Below are 16,449 nucleotides of genomic sequence, written 5' to 3'. Positions count from 1 at the left end.
TGTAAATTTGCAGAGTGCACAGTATTTATGTTTATGTTCCGGTCCCGACCATCCGCTCAGGAAAAAATCGGCCAAAAATCAGCTGGATCTAATTGATGGCCCATTAACTATTTAAACCAATTAGTTACCTATTAATAACAGTTATAACTATCCATAAAGTTATGCTTTTTTTTATAAGTAACTACTCAGTTATACCTACTTATGAAACTTTCATATCTGTTGCATATGTCATTCTTTTTTCAATATGATTTTTTTTTTAACACATGACATTTGTTGTACCGTAAATACAGAATGGGTTGTGTCTTGAAGGGATGCCGCTAATAACAGTGACATCAAAACTTTCATATTTGAATAGCATCGGGGAGGATTTTTGCGTTTTAACTAACCTTAACAGAATTCTCCAAACCTGCAGCGTAAATTCTCCTGACCTGCTACAAAAAGTCACTTCTGACATTAGCTGCATATCCCATCTAGTCAAGATCCCTCAAATGCAAGTGCAGGATAGACACCACATGGAGACTAGAAAACAATATGCAGTATTTACATGATGTAAGAAATGTGGGTATATCATGTAATGTCTCCAGACAAATGTCTAAAAATAAATTGTCATAGCACTAATATTTCACCTACTTGTCAATTCAATTGAAGCCTACTGTGCAGTGCACAGGAGAACGCTTCTTGCCGGAATGCATAGTGCCAACTGTAAAGTTTGGTGGAGGACTAATGGTCTGTGGCTGTTTTTCATGGTTCGGGCTAGATCCCTTTTTTCCAGTGAAGGGAAATCGTAACGCTACAGCATACAATGACATTCTAGACGATTCTGTGCTTCCAACTTTGTGGTAACAGTTTGGGGAAGGCCCTTTTCTGTTTCAGCGTGACAATGCCCTCGTGCACAAAGCGAGGCCCATGCAGAAATGGTTTGTTGAGATCGGTGTGGAAGAACTTGACTGGCCTGCACAGAGCCCTGACCTCAAACCCATCGAACACCTTTGGGATGAATTGGAACGCTGACTGCGAGCCAGGCCTAATCGCCCAACATCAGAGCCCGACCTCACTAATGCCCTTGTGGCTGAATGGAAGCAGGTCCCCACAGCAATGTTCCAAAACCTAGTGGAAAGCCTTCCCAGAAGAGTGGAGGCTGTTACAGCAGCAAAGGGGGGACCAACTCCATATTAATGCCCATGATTTTGGATTGAGATGTTCCACAAGCAGGTGTCCACATACTTTGGGTCATGTAGTGTATTTACATGATGTAAGAAATGTGGGTCTATCATGTCATATCTCCAGACAAATGTCTAAAAATAAAAAGATAATATTCTTGATATTGTCATAGCACTAATATTTCGCCAATGCAATTGAAGCCTATCGTGCACTGCACAGGCTAATACTGCATTGTTCTCAAATGGATGCATGGATGTTCTTCTTTATTCAGTTGAGTTATTGAAACAAAGCCTAACTAGTGTAGCTAAGTGAGTGTATCAAAGACAAATTGCACCGGGTAAAATTAAATGTGACAGATTGACATTTTTGTTTTGCCATCACATATGACGTCATCAACAAGACACTCGACCTTGTCAAAGACAACAACAATGCGTCTTTATACTATAATTTCGCATATATAAATAGCTTTCTTTCGTTACATTGACCAAAAGCTTTCTAATGTATTCAAATAGAATATCAGTTCATTTATAGGGCGAGCTTCGCTTTGTCTTTGTTGTAGTCGAACAAAAAATAAAGAGTTGTTCCCCACCCCCTATTTCCTCTGCTGTGGCGGAAGTAACTCGTATTGCTGAGGCCTCATCCTTCCAATGGCGACTGAAAACAGGCTGATTAGAAAGCGGGAGCAACTGTGGAGGGGGTCAGAGCAGTGTAACCGAAATTAAATAAATATATCATACTCTCACTAGTCATAAAGTTAGTTTAAAATTGTAGACCCACCAAATCACGGCCGATTCAATGGCCAAAAGTCGGAATATTTCGCTCCTTGAATCAGGTAAGGCGAATATAGTTGCCTAATTCATTGCTTAAATTATATATAAATCTTGATTTAATTGATATCCAATTGTGCTCACTATTTTATTCTATTCACTTACAGAGCTATATTACCTAATTTCACGTTTTCTAACAACGGGTCCATGTCAGAGCGCGGCTGAGGTAAATTGGCGTGCCTTATTGACATCATTTTTCTTACTATTCAAAATTGTTGGCGAAAAGTTAATGAACACATTCGAAAAACCTATTTTTGTATCTATTGCAGGTTCTAGCGAGCGAACTAGAAGAATATCAGGTGTGTATTCCGGTAGCAGCGGCGTTCTGCCGTCGGTGTATGTAGCTACTAGCTATCCCGATGGACTGGAACGTAGAACTTGTATCACTCACGAGTTTTAATGCTTCTCTGACCGCCTCACTCGTTTGACATCACATGTTTTTACTAACTTAATTTCTGGCAGTATTTCTAGCATCTTGAGTGTTGAGATTTACACTAACACGCACCTTTTTGGATAGCTTTTGCCTTGCAGATTAGACTGGCAAGGAAATGAACATCCAAGATCTTACGAAGATTTGGTAAGTCTATAATCTATAGATGTAAATTAAATGTCGAATATCTGTTATTGTTGAATGACAGCCACGTTGTGTCCATGCATGGGCCATTTACTCTTTGTTCTTTTCAGCTTTATTCGTTGTTACATTCTTGTTACATAATAACCTGATTTTAAACTTTTACCGGTATGTAGGATTACTTATTGTTGTATGTTTCGAAAGCTTAACGCTGTAGTATAGAAACACATTTAACACATTTAAATGTATCTGTTGTACTGCAGATAGGGTGGGGACTCTTGGGGTTCTGGCTACGTCAGGACACCACTGTTGACCAATCCACGTCCTAGAAAGGCTGTAGTTGCGTTATTTTCCTTGTGACCTGTGTTGTGATTCGTCGGTTGATGAATGTGTTTTACATAAAACGTTCTGCCCACAAAGAATACAGCACACTGGTGGAATGAGATCCGATGTACATGAAGAACCCAAGTTATGTCAGTGATTCATTTTTTACCCCCTAGAAAAATAAATGCAATTTTCTTACAGTGCCACTGGCTGACAGTCTATAAGACAGAAAGACTACGATGACCTAAATGATAATAAATAGACCGTGTGGTTGCAGTACTGTAGTTTCATGATTCCTGGTGTTTTTTTTGTTTTTTTTCGTTTAGCAGACGCTCCAGAACGACTAAACCTAGTCGGCTCGTGGATTTGAAACGGCGACAATTTCGGTTACTGGCCCAACGCTCTTAACAGCTACCCAAATATAAATGTACAAATGTTGTGATGGCTTGATTGAAGAAAGAACAAAGCATGCATAATGGTTTAACAATGAAAGCTGGATTAGTCATTCTGCTCATCATCAACACTATTTTTGATCCCATAGGTTGCAGCCAACGGACACATTGCACCTGACCATTTGCTGCAGATCTGTAAGCAGATTGGGCCGATTCTGGACAAAGAAGTGCCATGTGTTCCAGGCGTACATTCCCTACTGGGAACTGGGAGGCAGTCCTTACTCAGAACATCAAAAGGTGCAAAGCTTTACATGCATCTTGATTGAGCGTGCATTCTAAATGTATACATCAGCAACTATTCCTTCTGAAATCGAATTGTAAGATGAAATGATTCAATTACTTATTTCTTTCCATCTCTTCCAGGTTACGGCAATGTTCGGAGGAAAGGCTCATCATTTGCTGCCCTGCACAGAGGGAGACCACCAGAGATGCCTTTGACCTGCAAGGATCCTCCAAATCTAGGTGGGTATTCCCTGACACAGGATTGACATGTTCACACATTATTTTCTATTCATGCCGGTGCAGTAAATTCAATGTGTGCTTATAACTCAACGCATTCTGTGTTGTTTTCTGTTAACATGATTCTGTTATCATGTTTGGACTCTGAGTCATAGTGTTTTGTCCTTCACAGTGGAGGTGTACAGAGGAAGGGAGCTAACAGGTACTCAACGGTTCAGCACTGTGAACCCTGTGAGCAACTATCAGCACATGCGGATGCACAGGAGGATTCTGGGTCATCTGTCTGCAGTCTACTGCATTGCTTTTGATCGGACCGGTCTCAGGATTTTCACCGTGAGTTTTGTCGTCATAAAGATCAAGTTCTTGGGGGAAATCATGTTAGGTGGTATACCCGAGGCTCATCACTTTATCTACCTTATCAAACCCCACTTTCAAGGGCTCGGACGACTGCTTGGTGAAGATATGGTCTTCGTTTGACGGGAGGCTTCACTCAACCCTGCGAGGACATTCTGCTGAGATCTCAGACCTGGCTGTCAGCTTTGAGAATACCTTGATGGCAGCTGGCAGCTGTGACAAAACCATCCGAGTGTGGTGCCTTCGTACCTGTGCCCCTATGGCTGTCCTACAGGGGCACAGTGGATCCATTACCTCCCTACAGGTAGGAGCTTCCATATTCCTCCAACACCCTTATTATGATCGACTGTAATGTTAGCCGGGCAAATAATATGTAAGCTAATGCTGTACACAGTTTTGCAAATGTAGGACACCATGCAACAGTGTAATGCGTTAACTGCACACAGCACTTTTTAACTCATGATGTACATACTAAACCTTATTGCTTCAGCAGCTCACATTTGACCACTAGTGTGATTTGCTGTCTGTACCGTAGACATCCCCCAGTATAGATGTGGCTGCATAAGTATATCTGGAACAGCATTTAACTTTGTGAATTACATCTGTCTCAGTTCTCACCGTTTGCCAAGGGCTCAAAGAGATACCTGGTGTCCACTGGAACTGATGCAACAATCTGCTTTTGGCAGTGGGATGTCAATAACATACATTTCAGGTGAGTTTCAACTACTGGTAATTTGATTTAGATAGTAATTGCATCCTGAAAATGACATAAATCTGAAACATTTACACTCTGTTTGTAAAGTGATCGCCCGCAGAAGTTTACAGAGCGACCCAGGCCGGGAGTTCAGATGGTGTGCTCATCATTCAGTCCAGGTAACGATGTCAAGATGGCAGTTTAGTGTAAAAGAATGCTTTGGCTCTTTAAATACATTTCTACAAATTGATCATACTATTACACTAACCATAGCTGATACGATTTTAACAGAAGTATTGATTCAACTTTTTACCTCACCAACAAGTTATTCTAACATGGGTATTTAAAGGCTGAACCAAACTGGGATAAATTGATAGTCGTTTTTTTGTTTTATAAAACATTTTAGGTGGCATGTTCTTAGCGACGGGAAGTACTGACGATGTCATCAGAATATATTACCTGGGAGGTGGGAACCCTGAAAAAATATCAGAGCTTCATGAACACACGGTAAGATCCTTTTGAAGAGCAGATAAACCATCACATAGCAGCGAAAAGCTGAACACAAGAAAATAATGAGTTCCTAAAACAAATAATAATTAAATCCATTGAAGCTTTAATTTACAACAAATACAAACAACGTTGATGTAATATTCTAACCATTGTTGTCAATATATGTTCTAATTTTTAGGACAAGGTTGACAGCATCCAATTTTGCCACTCAGGAGAAAGGTATGATCAGTGTGATTAGTTGAAGCACTCACCTTAGCCCAACCGTTTTCATGAGGATTGCCTAGAGTCCATTGTCTTGGTTTGCCTCGTCTCGTAGGTTTGTGAGTGGCAGTCGAGATGGCACAGCACGCATCTGGAGGCTGACTCAGCGTCAGCAGTGGAGGAGCCTTCTTCTCAACATGAATGCCACTCTACCAGGGTAAGGAATGAACAGCTTGCCGGCACCATTACATACACCTACACATGCTTGTATCTGTTTTTATCCGTTCATATCAACTTTCTCCGCAGCTCAGAACACGCGACCAATGAGGAAAGCTTTTTCAAACCCAAGGTCACCATGGTAGCGTGGGATCGCCATGACAACTCAGTAATCACAGCGGTCAACAACCATATCCTCAAAGTGTGGAACTCCTACACGGGCCAGCTGCTACATATCCTTAAAGTAGGAGCAACTGCATTGTCTTACATTCTATTTTCATGAACAGTGCTGTCTCACGAAGATAGCTGATTTTGTATCTATGACTACTAGTAGTGTAGATGAATTTCCATCCTTCAACTATTTGTATATAAAGAACTGTTGAGGGATAGTCCTAGATTCCTTAGTCAGGAGGACATTATAGTTGTACTGTTTTTCCCCTTGCCACTGCTTGTCACTGTAAGCATGCTTTTCAGGAGCATTTCCTCAAAATATTTTGTCCGGTGACTTGGTAAAATAGCGGAATAGCATCCGACAGTGATTTGACCTGACAGCTGTGTGATGCTCTGTGCAGGGCCATGAGGCTGAGGTGTTTGTCCTGGAGCCCCACCCCTCAGATCCCAGGATCATGCTGTCTGCTGGCCACGACGGAAACGTCTTCATCTGGGACATCGTCCGGGGCACAAAGACACAGCACTACTTCAACATGGTGAGGAGGAGCCATGCACCACAGAAGACAGTAACATCCATTCTCTCCAACTATGACTGACTCCATCTTGGTTGCTCTGTCTGCCCTACAGATTGAGGGCCAGGGTCATGGTGCTGTCTTTGACTGCAAGTTCACTCCCGACGGCCAGCGCTTTGCCTGCACAGACTCCCACGGTCATCTGGTCATTTTCGGCTTTGGGAGCTCCAAGCCATACGAGAAGGTAAGGCTGGAGCTCCTACTACATCTATGCATAGGAAAGAGTCCTTTATTCAATGGTATGAGATTGACTGCCTGTCTGTCTTTGTCCAGCTTCCAGATCAGGTGTTTTTCCACACCGACTATCGGCCACTGATCCGGGATGCCAACGGCTTTGTGTTGGATGAGCAGACCCAGCAGGCACCCCACCTCATGCCCCCTCCCTTCCTGGTGGATGTGGATGGGAACCCCCACCCCCCTAGATACCAGCGGCTGGTCCCCGGGAGGGAGAACATTGCAGACGAACACCTGGTGCCTCAGCTGGGATATGTTGCCACAAGTATGTAAACTAGCATTTACAGGACAGTTGTAAGGCAATATGATCCTTTTGTTTATTGGACCAGTACAACAACACTAAAATAGCAGTTGGGCACGGGTGGATTTTGTTTGACCAGTGCAACTACCATCTGTTTCTCTGAGAGTTTGTGAGTGGGTGGATGTGTGAATCTGTTTGAGTAAGTGGTTGTGTTACTTAAGACCCTGTTACTTAAGACTGTGTCCATGTTGTCCCCCTCAGGTGATGGCGAGGTGATGGAGCAGGTGATCAGTCAGCTGACCACAGACCATGAGGAGGCCACGGCCAGACGCAGCATTCTGGACGACACCATCAGGCAGCTGCAGGAGCAGCAAGACAGGCAGAGCAGACCAGGGACACTAGCCCCAGCCCCCAGCACCCCACGCAGAGGTACCGGAACACACCCATACTGTCAGTTCTACTAGCAGTATTGTGTGGTGGCATGCAAGATAACATATTCCTAGCTATTTTCCTTTCTACAAGCTACCATTGCTCTGGGGCATGCTCAAAAACTTTGTATTCCTACATGTTAATGGTCGAGGACTCTATTGGAAATGGAAAATAATTTATCATCCATTATGGTTGAATGAATGATTGGGTCCTGGACAAGCAGTGATGTTGTGTTCCCTTCTCTCCCACTCTGTACCCAGCATCAGTGAATGAGCGAGGTGCAGCTGAGGTGCAGTCATCCCCTAACGTGGGTCTGAGGCGCAGTGGGCAGGTGGAGGGGGTGAGACAGATGCACCAGAATGCCCCTCGCAGCCAGATGGCCACGGAGAGGGACCTGCAGGCCTGGAGACGCAGGGTGGTGGTACCTGAGCTCTCATCCAGCAGTTACAGGTGAGACCGACATCCCTCAAACAACAGGGGGAGATAATCTGTATAGTTAGTTATATAACACAAAGGATGTCATGTATATTAACAAGTCTACTCCTGAATGGTTCATTTCTAGAACATTATTCCTGTAATGCACGTTTAAATTAAATGTGTAAATGATCTTAGTTACCAGGATGACTTCCGAATTACAAAAGGAGAGGAGGAGATTGCCTTATACAATGCAAAGAAACGCCGTGTGACATACGGCAGTTGTAGAGTAAGTAGACATATATTTATTACTTTTAAAGATCATGACTGACCACAGGAACTTTTAAATGATACTGACGTCATACCTGCATTTCTGCTTTGCTTCTGCCTCAGGATGATTCTGAAGATGAACTGCCTTGCATCAAACGAGCACAGTCCCGCAAAAAGCAAAAAGTCTTCCAGCAGAGCAGAGATGGCATTGTGGAGGAATTAATCGAGTTCTCCTGTGAGGAGGGAGAGGGGACCACAACATCAGAGGTACATTCTATGCTTTTGACATGTCCGTTAGAGAATAACAAGCTATTTGGAATATTGGTGAAAGAGGTCAATCTTGCCATCTCCTATCCCTCCTCTAGGACCATGAGATGGAGGGCAGTGAACTGGATTCATCCAATGAGGAAGAGGAATGGAAAAGTGACAGTTCAAGGTACAGATAAGCTCTTTGCTTCTCTTGATTCCTTGCAAGAGGTACATGACGTATGTCATATTGTTGTTTCCCTTGGTTTAATGCTAACATAACTTGCATTTCCCATGACAGCCACTCGTCCAGTGAGTACTCTGACTGGACAGCAGATGCTGGGATTAACCTGCAGCCCTCCACCCCCGTGTCATCACGGAAACGAGTTCGCCGCCAGTTTAGCAGCTCGGAAGAGGAAGAGATCGAGGAGGAAGAGAAGCAGCAAAGTGAGGATGAGGAACGACCACCTCAGACTAGCAAGCAGAAATCCAAGAAGCCCAAGGTTAGCCACTGTACTAACCTGCATATTTTTTGTCAGTGCTTGCATCCTGTTATGGTATGACAAAAAGTAGTTTCACACTTCTCTATTGAATATTAAATAAATCTTACGTAATTGTTCATTTGTATCACAGCGGCCTAAAGCCAGGCCGTCGATCAACAGAGAAGTCTCCAATGAGTTCAGACCCTCAACGTGGATCACTGATGTCATTCCCAGGAAGTCTCCCTTCGTTCCCCAGATGGGTGATGAGGTACGTGGCTCTGTCTGGACCATATGTCTCCCCTACTGTGTTGTGTGCATGCATCTCTGATGTCTAAATCAGAGGAGGCTGGTGGGAGGAGCTATAGTAATGGCTGGAATGGAACGGTATCAAACATATGGAAACCACGTATCCATTCCATTCTAGCAATTTCAATGAGGCTGTCCTCCTATAGCTCCTCCCACCAGCCTCCTCTGATCTAATTACTGTTACCCTCTCTCTCCCTCAGGTAATCTATTTCCGCCAGGGTCACGAGGCGTATGTGGAGGCGGTGAACAGGAACAACCTGTACCCCATTAACATGGAGAAACAGCCCTGGAGGAAGATGGAGCTGAGGGTAAGAACACATCCACTGCTCCAAACTAGGAAACGGATTAATCTGTCTTCCACTGATGCGGTAGAAAACGGGCTAGTGTGTTGAGGGCCTGTGTCTAAAAGGACATTGTTGAAGAGTAACTTGACGCTCTCCTTCTCTCTACAGGACCAAGAATTTGTTAAAATAACTGGGATCAAGTATGAAGTGTGCCCTCCGACACTCTGCCGCCTGAAACTGACGCTCATTGACCACGGCACACGCAAAATCACAGACAAATCATTTTATGTCAAGTAAGTGATGCAACCGCTTCAAAGTGTCTAACATTAAAGATGAATGTACACAGATATAACCAGAGACATTTGGTAACTTTGGACTTCTGTACGCCTCTCCTCAGGTATCATGACATGCCAGATGTGATTGACTTCCTCGTGCTTCGGCAGAGTTATGACGAAGCACGCAGTAGAGTCTGGCAGCCAAGTAAGTTAACAATACGTCTCTCCTCAGGGGTTCCTCACACTACTCAAGGTCCAGTAACGTATGAGATGAACAGGTCAACATTTCGATACAATGTTTTCTGCATTCCCCCACCTAAAATGGTAACATTCCTCACTGCAGATGACAGATTCCGGTCCGTAATAGATGATGCCTGGTGGTTTGGGATCATTGTTTGTCAGGAGCCATATCAGCCTGAATATCCAGACAGTCATTTCCAGTGCTTCAAAGTCCGGTGAGAATGTATTAAAGTGCTAGTATGATTGGGTCTGCGATGTTGGAAACCAGTCAAAATGGTCCCCAACAGTTGATGCTTCTAACCTGCTTGTCTTTGTTTTGTTGCCAGATGGGACAATGGTGAAACGGAGAAGCTAAGTCCTTGGGATGTGGAAGCTATTCCAGAGGATGGTAATTTTAACAGACTCTGTTGTAAATTGGACATTCTAGTACAGTATTTGGTAATGGACTATATGGCAACAATGGTGTGTGCTCTTCAGCCCAGCAACCTGATTGTGTAGGTGGAGGGGTTCCAGTGACAGCAGAGGAGATGAGAGAGGTCATGTATAAACCACAGACAGGAGAGTGGGGTGAGAGGAGCAGAGATGACGAGTGTGAACGCATCATAGCAGGCATTGACCAACTCATCACTGTCGGTAAGCACACTCACCTCACCACTGCATTTTGGTACTACTTCCTCCTCAACAGACCCTGCATTGTATACCATTCCTAGGTGGGCTAGTGAGGTTTTGAATTTCAAATTCACACTACTTGTTTTTTCTTTTTCTTCTCATTGACAGATATTGTAGCCCCATTCTCTGGCCCGGTGGACATAGTTCAATACCCAACGTACTGCACGGTGATAGCCTTCCCCACAGACCTGAGCACCATCAGACTGAGACTGTTGAGTAGGTTCTACAGGCGACTGTCCGCTGTAGTTTGGGATGCCAGATACATTGTGCACAACGCCCGGACCTTCAATGAGCCAAGGAGCAAGATAGCCCATTCAGCAAAACTTATTACAGATGTCCTGCTAAAGTTTATCAAGTGAGTTGTACAAGTGTTATTGAGCTCAAACTTTTATACAGATACATTTTTAACGACTTATGTTGCCTTTTTATTTCCTCAGTCGACCTAGCTGTACAGATATCATGGAGATCTACAATGCAATTGAAGACATGGACTACACGGATGATGAGGTAAATCAGGTTTTGATGTGGCAAGTCATTCAAACCTTGCTCTGAAATGTTTGGGATGAACTGATGTTGATTTGAATGTCTTTCCCAGGACCTGGAAGAGGCACCAGGCCCCTCTTCTGGACACAGACTGTGCCAGGTAAGTAATGAAAGATTATGTAAAATCAGCAATGAAAACTGAGGGAAGTGGCTGGGGATGTTATCTTATGTGTCTTCCTTCATCCCAGCGCTCTTCGGAGACGGTACCTGACCCAGACTCCTGGAAGGGGCAGTGCAAACGCCTGATGAACTATGTCTTTGAGTGTGAGGACTCTGAGCCCTTCAGAAAGCCTGTGGATCCTACCTCCTACCCAGTAAGAGAACACAGAGACTTCTACTGTAATAAAGACTCTGGCTTTGACAGAACTGTTGATCGAATGTGACTCATGTCTGTTTGCAGGACTACCTTAGCATCATTGACACACCCATGGACTTTGGGATGGTGAAGGGGACCCTTGAGGAGGACCGTTATGAAAACCCCATGGAGCTCTGCAAAGACACACTTCTGATATTTGCCAATGCTAAAGCCTTCACACCAAACAAACGCTCAAAGGTATTTCAGCTCTTGCATTTCCAAACCATACAAGTGATTCCTGTGTAAAAAATCCTACCTTGATCAAAAACTTATTGAGTTGATTTTTCATTTACAATTTGACATTGATGACAATCCAGAACCTGACCAATATAGTGACTAGGACCTGATGCCAAATTGGTGCTCTACATATTTTTATCTCCTCTGTCCCCAGATCTACAGTATGACTTTACGGCTCTCTGCATTCTTCGAAGAGCGAATCAGAACAATCATATCGCAATACAAAACTGCCGTCAAGAGCAGCGAGAAGCTCCGCCGCAGCCAGAGGTTCCGAAAGAAGCTTCAGCACCACGAGTCTGCTGCACCCAGCACTGACACCACAAGGTAGGCCTCACTTCTACTGCCCACGGACCTCATTGGGCTTAAGGAAATGTACTTGTCCACATGACGTACAGCACTTCTAATTATATTGTTCTTTCCCTACAGTCAAAAGAGGACTGCTCTGAAAACTCAGGAAAAAGTGGAAGCGGCGTTGACGACCAAATCTACCTTAGCCAAAGTGTCTGCTCCTGAGAGAACCAGGAGGAGGAGCCACAGCAGTGACAGCTCAGGCCACAGCTCTTCTGAAGCTTCCTCAAGGTCAGACTCTGAGATTTACAGTGAGTTATATATGAGTGACTCTGAAGAAGAGAAACGCCCGAGGTCCTCACAGCACCATCACAGCAGAGAGACCAGGGGAACCAGAAGAGTCACCAGGAACAATGGGGCAAAGAAGAAAAAAAGTGAGTATTTCACATAAATCCGGCAGAAGGCAGCTAGCTCTTAATAGCTGTCCTTCTAATAAAATCCCTGTTTTTGATGTTTTATTTCAGTTGCTGAGAGCGAGAGTGAGTCCTCCAATGAGCGGGAGGAGAGTGAGGACGGTGAGAAGTTGTCCAACTCAATGTCTCGCCGATTCCCCAGCAGGTCCAGCGCCAGGCTAACCAGGAACAATGCTGTTACCCATAGGAAGCATACCAAACGGCCAGGTAAACACCATCACACCACAGATCAAGGAAAAGGAGAGAACTAGAGCAGGGAGTGGAGAGCAGATAACTGCCCTTCTGGTCAAAGGTCTGAACTGTCTGTACAGAGCAGATATTTATTTTGTTATTATATGATTATTAGCCATTAAAATGTTGCTGCTGCACTGTGTCCAGAGAGGGGTTCCCAGATGAACGGTCACAGCAGAACATTTGGGCGAGAGAGGCGACGAGGAAACAACTCTGAGAGATCACCATCCCAGGGTACAGACACTTACAGGGAGGAGGATGAGGAGGAGAATGTGGGCCGCAGGACATTGAAAAGGAAGACTGCCAGGGCAGCCGTCAACAAGATGAAGCTTCTGGAAGTCTCTGAGGAAGACTATGGTTCAGCCTCTGAGGATGAGGACAAACATAGGCGGAAAAGCAGCCGCCATGCGACCCGAGTCAGCAAACGCACTGCCGTGATCCAGAGCAGCTCTGAATCCGAGGATCAGTCATCAGCCTCTGGATCCGAGGATCCGTCATCAGCACAGAGTAAGCACACAGTCGGCTTAGACTGGTTTGGATCAACTTTTTTTGTTCAAGGATCTACTGAACCAGAGCCACAAAAGGGGACATTCTTTGAGAACAAATTTCAACACACTTCTTTCTCTCACCTAGGTTCTAAAAAAGGCAAGGATTCATCGGGTGATTGGGAGAACAATGAGGACAGTATTGAGAGTGAAGCTTCATCCTCTCGTTGCCATCAGAATGGAGAGAGTAAGAACTCCAGCAGCCGCAGGACGACCAGACAAGCTGCAGGGACGGGGGGTAAGGGTAAGAGCTACAGGCATACTGTAGATGCTTTCACAGTCAAGGCTACTTTCTCTCTGCCTTTACTCCAATTTCATTCATTTGTTGCTATAGTGTTAATGTTTCTATCTCTTTCAGAGGATTTGTCTCATGTAAATGGCTACAACACAAAATATCAACCGGCTGATAGTAACTCTGAGAAAGAGGATGAGGAGAGCTCTGATGGTGAAGAAGGGGAGGAGGAAGAAACTATTGTGTCTCAGAAGTCCTCCAGAAGCACCGCAACTGCTGCAGTGAGCAAAAGTAGAACTTGCATTACCAGTTATGTGGCGGAAGAGAAGTCTGGCTCCAGAAAGAGACAACACACAACACGAGACCACAATGCTCAAAAGCACCCTCACAAAAACGGGAGGAAGGTGGAGAAAGAACATCCTAAAGACTCTGAGAAAAATTGTAAATTACCATCAAAAAGCCAAGAGCAAACATCTGCCTCAACCCACAAACAGGATGGCCCTGAATCAGAGGAACTCAGTGACACTCCAAAGAGATCAAGCTTTCGCAAGAAAAGACTCAAGTCTGAAGAGGAGGAAGATGGGGAGGAAGACGAAGCAGACAGCAACCATTCATACGATGAATCAGAGGGAGAATCCAATAAAAAACCTCCATTGCGAAACAAAAGACAGAGTCGCAATGACTCTGCTTCAGAGAGCGAGGAGGAGGAAGTTGTACCCAACAGGAGAGCAAGGAGGAAACTGCATGCTTCCTCAGAGGAAGAATCTGATGGGAAGGAGAAGCATAGCCCTAGCATGCGGCCTTGCCTTCGAGCCCAACCAAAAAAGAAATATATCAATGAAGACTCTGAGGACTTGGACTCTGAGGAGGACTTGGACTCTGAGATGCAAGGCAGTTGTAAGAATGGGAAGAGCAAAACTGTTTCACATAAAGGATATCAACGCAACCGAAGAAAAGCCTCCCCAGCTGCTACAAAACGACAGTCCTCTTCCAAGAGAAAACGCATTTACACCTCAGACTCCTCAGAGAACCCTGATGAAAAGAAACAGTGCATGCGCAAGGCTAAGGGCTACTGTGATAAGGACGAGAGAGAGACTAAACGATCCAACTCAAAGCACCCCAAAAAGGAATCTCGATCCAAGTCAGAACCCGAGGACGGTAATAGTCAGGAAGATGCCTCTTCTCAAGGGTCAGAGGAGGAGGTTGAGTGTCCGAGGTGGAAGAGACGTTTGGAGCGACAGAAACGCAAGCGAAAAGAAAGCTGCAGCAGCAGTGCCCACAGTTCTGCCTCTGAAAGCGAGGAGGAGGAAGAGTCCTCTGCCTCTGAGAAGTCCTCTGCTAGCTCAGGTTCCCAGAACAGTACAAAGAGAAAAAGTCACAAGAGGTCAAGTGTCAGCGAAAAGGGTGCCGCCCGCCACTCTCGACAACGCAGGAGGGATGCCTCTGAGGCAGACAGCGACCAGTCGTACAAGGAACCCCAGAGTGGAACACATATCAAGACCCGAAACCGTGGCAAACGGACGGTGACATATCACGACAGCGAATGAAGGACTTGGCGCAGCAGGCTTAGCCAGAGCGAGACTAACTGGAGACCTTGAAGACACTTGATCACCACATTAAGGTAGTAGCACTGGAGCCCTTTCAAAAGGAAATGCTGTGAATCTGTTTCATTCAGGGATATTTATATTTTCTATGAAAAAAAAAAAAGTTTATAAAATGTATGAATGCAAGCATTTGAACAGCTGGTTTTCACAAGTGTGTATATAGAGCAAACCACCTCCCATTCTGCTTTTGTGATTTGGCCAGCTAAATAACCGTTCGGGGGAGCATTGTCAGCTTGGGTGCTATCTTAATATACCTCTGTTTAATCAAGCATATTTTGCTGGTTTGCACTAAGAAACACACTGTAAAGAGGTATTTCATACACTAGTTTTGCATTAGGAACTCAGGGGTCAACTAAGTTTACCGTAGTCTCAGAAATGCAGTCTTGGGAGTTAGAGTAGGTAGGGATAAACATTTCCAGGATGGCGGATTCAGTCCAAGCACACTCGCTGAGACAACTAATCTTCTTCACCCTCCTTTTGACTTCAACACTCCTTTGTAAATCCACATGAATTATCCTTTACTGTATTGTGTGGTGACTTGTTGATATGAGCCAAAATGTACAAATTTGAATTCCTAGTTTTCCTCTGTTTTGTCTTCATTTTTTCATTGTTTATTTTGCAATATTTCGTTATGTGTATTCTAGTCATTGATTGAGGTGTAAATATGAGATTGAGTGACATGGTTTGGGGATCACTCTGTAGCAAACCATTGCTTATTTAAATTTGAGTATTCATTTTGTTTTTGTATGACATTACAATGCATTGTCTTGCCACATGTCACAAATTGGTACCCTTTTGCCAAGTACAGGAAACCAAGAAGTACTTATTGCAAAATACTGTGATTTCTCATATTGGGAAGACATTCTAGTGTTGTTCTGTATTATGTACGCTCAGTATTAAAATCCTTTTCGGAGATTTTTGCCAGTCGTGTGTGTGTGGGGAGGGGGTCTTGAACTGCAGTTGCGTTGACATTTTTGCTTAATGTTTTTCATACTTTGATACAAACAGATTTCACAGGGAAAAGTTCCTGGTACTCAGTATGGTTGTGGAGTGCAAGAGGGCTGTTTTTTTCTGGTAATAAAGACATCAATTCAAGGCTAATTTTGTATGTGTTATTAATTTCAGTGTTGGTCTCGAGACCACATATTAAGTGTCTCTGTTGGATAAATTTGTGCTCGGTATGACAGTGAGGACATGTAATTTCTTCCCGAGACCAGTCTCAAACAGCAGAGTAAAGAAACAAATGATCAGCTTCCATTGTCAATGCATAAAACCGCTTCGCCAGACCAAGTCGATACAATTCTGCCTTGAAACATTAATACAGTATCTTAACAGCATA

At 44.1% G+C, this 16,449-nt stretch overlaps 1 protein-coding gene across 2 annotated transcripts; it reads left to right on the top strand.

The window, feature by feature from the left end:
• Nucleotides 1-1,772: 1,772 nt before the first annotated feature.
• LOC139549317 (bromodomain and WD repeat-containing protein 3-like) lies at nucleotides 1,773-16,211 on the top strand. 2 transcript variants are annotated; one of them, XM_071359633.1, is made up of 41 exons: nucleotides 1,773-1,993; nucleotides 2,096-2,154; nucleotides 2,258-2,287; nucleotides 2,506-2,565; nucleotides 3,425-3,572; nucleotides 3,699-3,797; nucleotides 3,967-4,127; nucleotides 4,231-4,452; nucleotides 4,760-4,860; nucleotides 4,951-5,021; nucleotides 5,249-5,349; nucleotides 5,531-5,571; nucleotides 5,669-5,770; nucleotides 5,860-6,013; nucleotides 6,342-6,476; nucleotides 6,568-6,696; nucleotides 6,786-7,011; nucleotides 7,249-7,416; nucleotides 7,677-7,866; nucleotides 8,029-8,119; nucleotides 8,224-8,367; nucleotides 8,466-8,536; nucleotides 8,648-8,849; nucleotides 8,980-9,096; nucleotides 9,335-9,442; nucleotides 9,587-9,711; nucleotides 9,816-9,898; nucleotides 10,037-10,148; nucleotides 10,260-10,321; nucleotides 10,411-10,566; nucleotides 10,711-10,957; nucleotides 11,040-11,109; nucleotides 11,198-11,245; nucleotides 11,334-11,459; nucleotides 11,546-11,698; nucleotides 11,892-12,061; nucleotides 12,164-12,459; nucleotides 12,550-12,705; nucleotides 12,877-13,236; nucleotides 13,363-13,512; nucleotides 13,633-16,211. In XM_071359633.1, exons 1-41 carry the CDS (start codon nucleotides 1,957-1,959, stop codon nucleotides 15,051-15,053), a joined length of 6,702 nt encoding a protein of 2,233 aa, XP_071215734.1. In that variant the 5' UTR covers nucleotides 1,773-1,956; the 3' UTR covers nucleotides 15,054-16,211. The 2 variants fall into 2 exon arrangements, with proteins under 2 accessions (XP_071215734.1, XP_071215733.1); XM_071359632.1 differs by having other exon boundaries at nucleotides 13,363-13,518.
• Nucleotides 16,212-16,449: the final 238 nt, after the last annotated feature.

The sequence above is a fragment of the Salvelinus alpinus genome, chromosome 22, assembly GCF_045679555.1.
Source record: "Salvelinus alpinus chromosome 22, SLU_Salpinus.1, whole genome shotgun sequence".
NCBI classification, from domain to species: domain Eukaryota; kingdom Metazoa; phylum Chordata; class Actinopteri; order Salmoniformes; family Salmonidae; genus Salvelinus; species Salvelinus alpinus.
The sequence above is the reverse complement of the archived record's forward strand: the minus strand, read 5'-3'. Positions and strand labels throughout refer to the sequence as shown.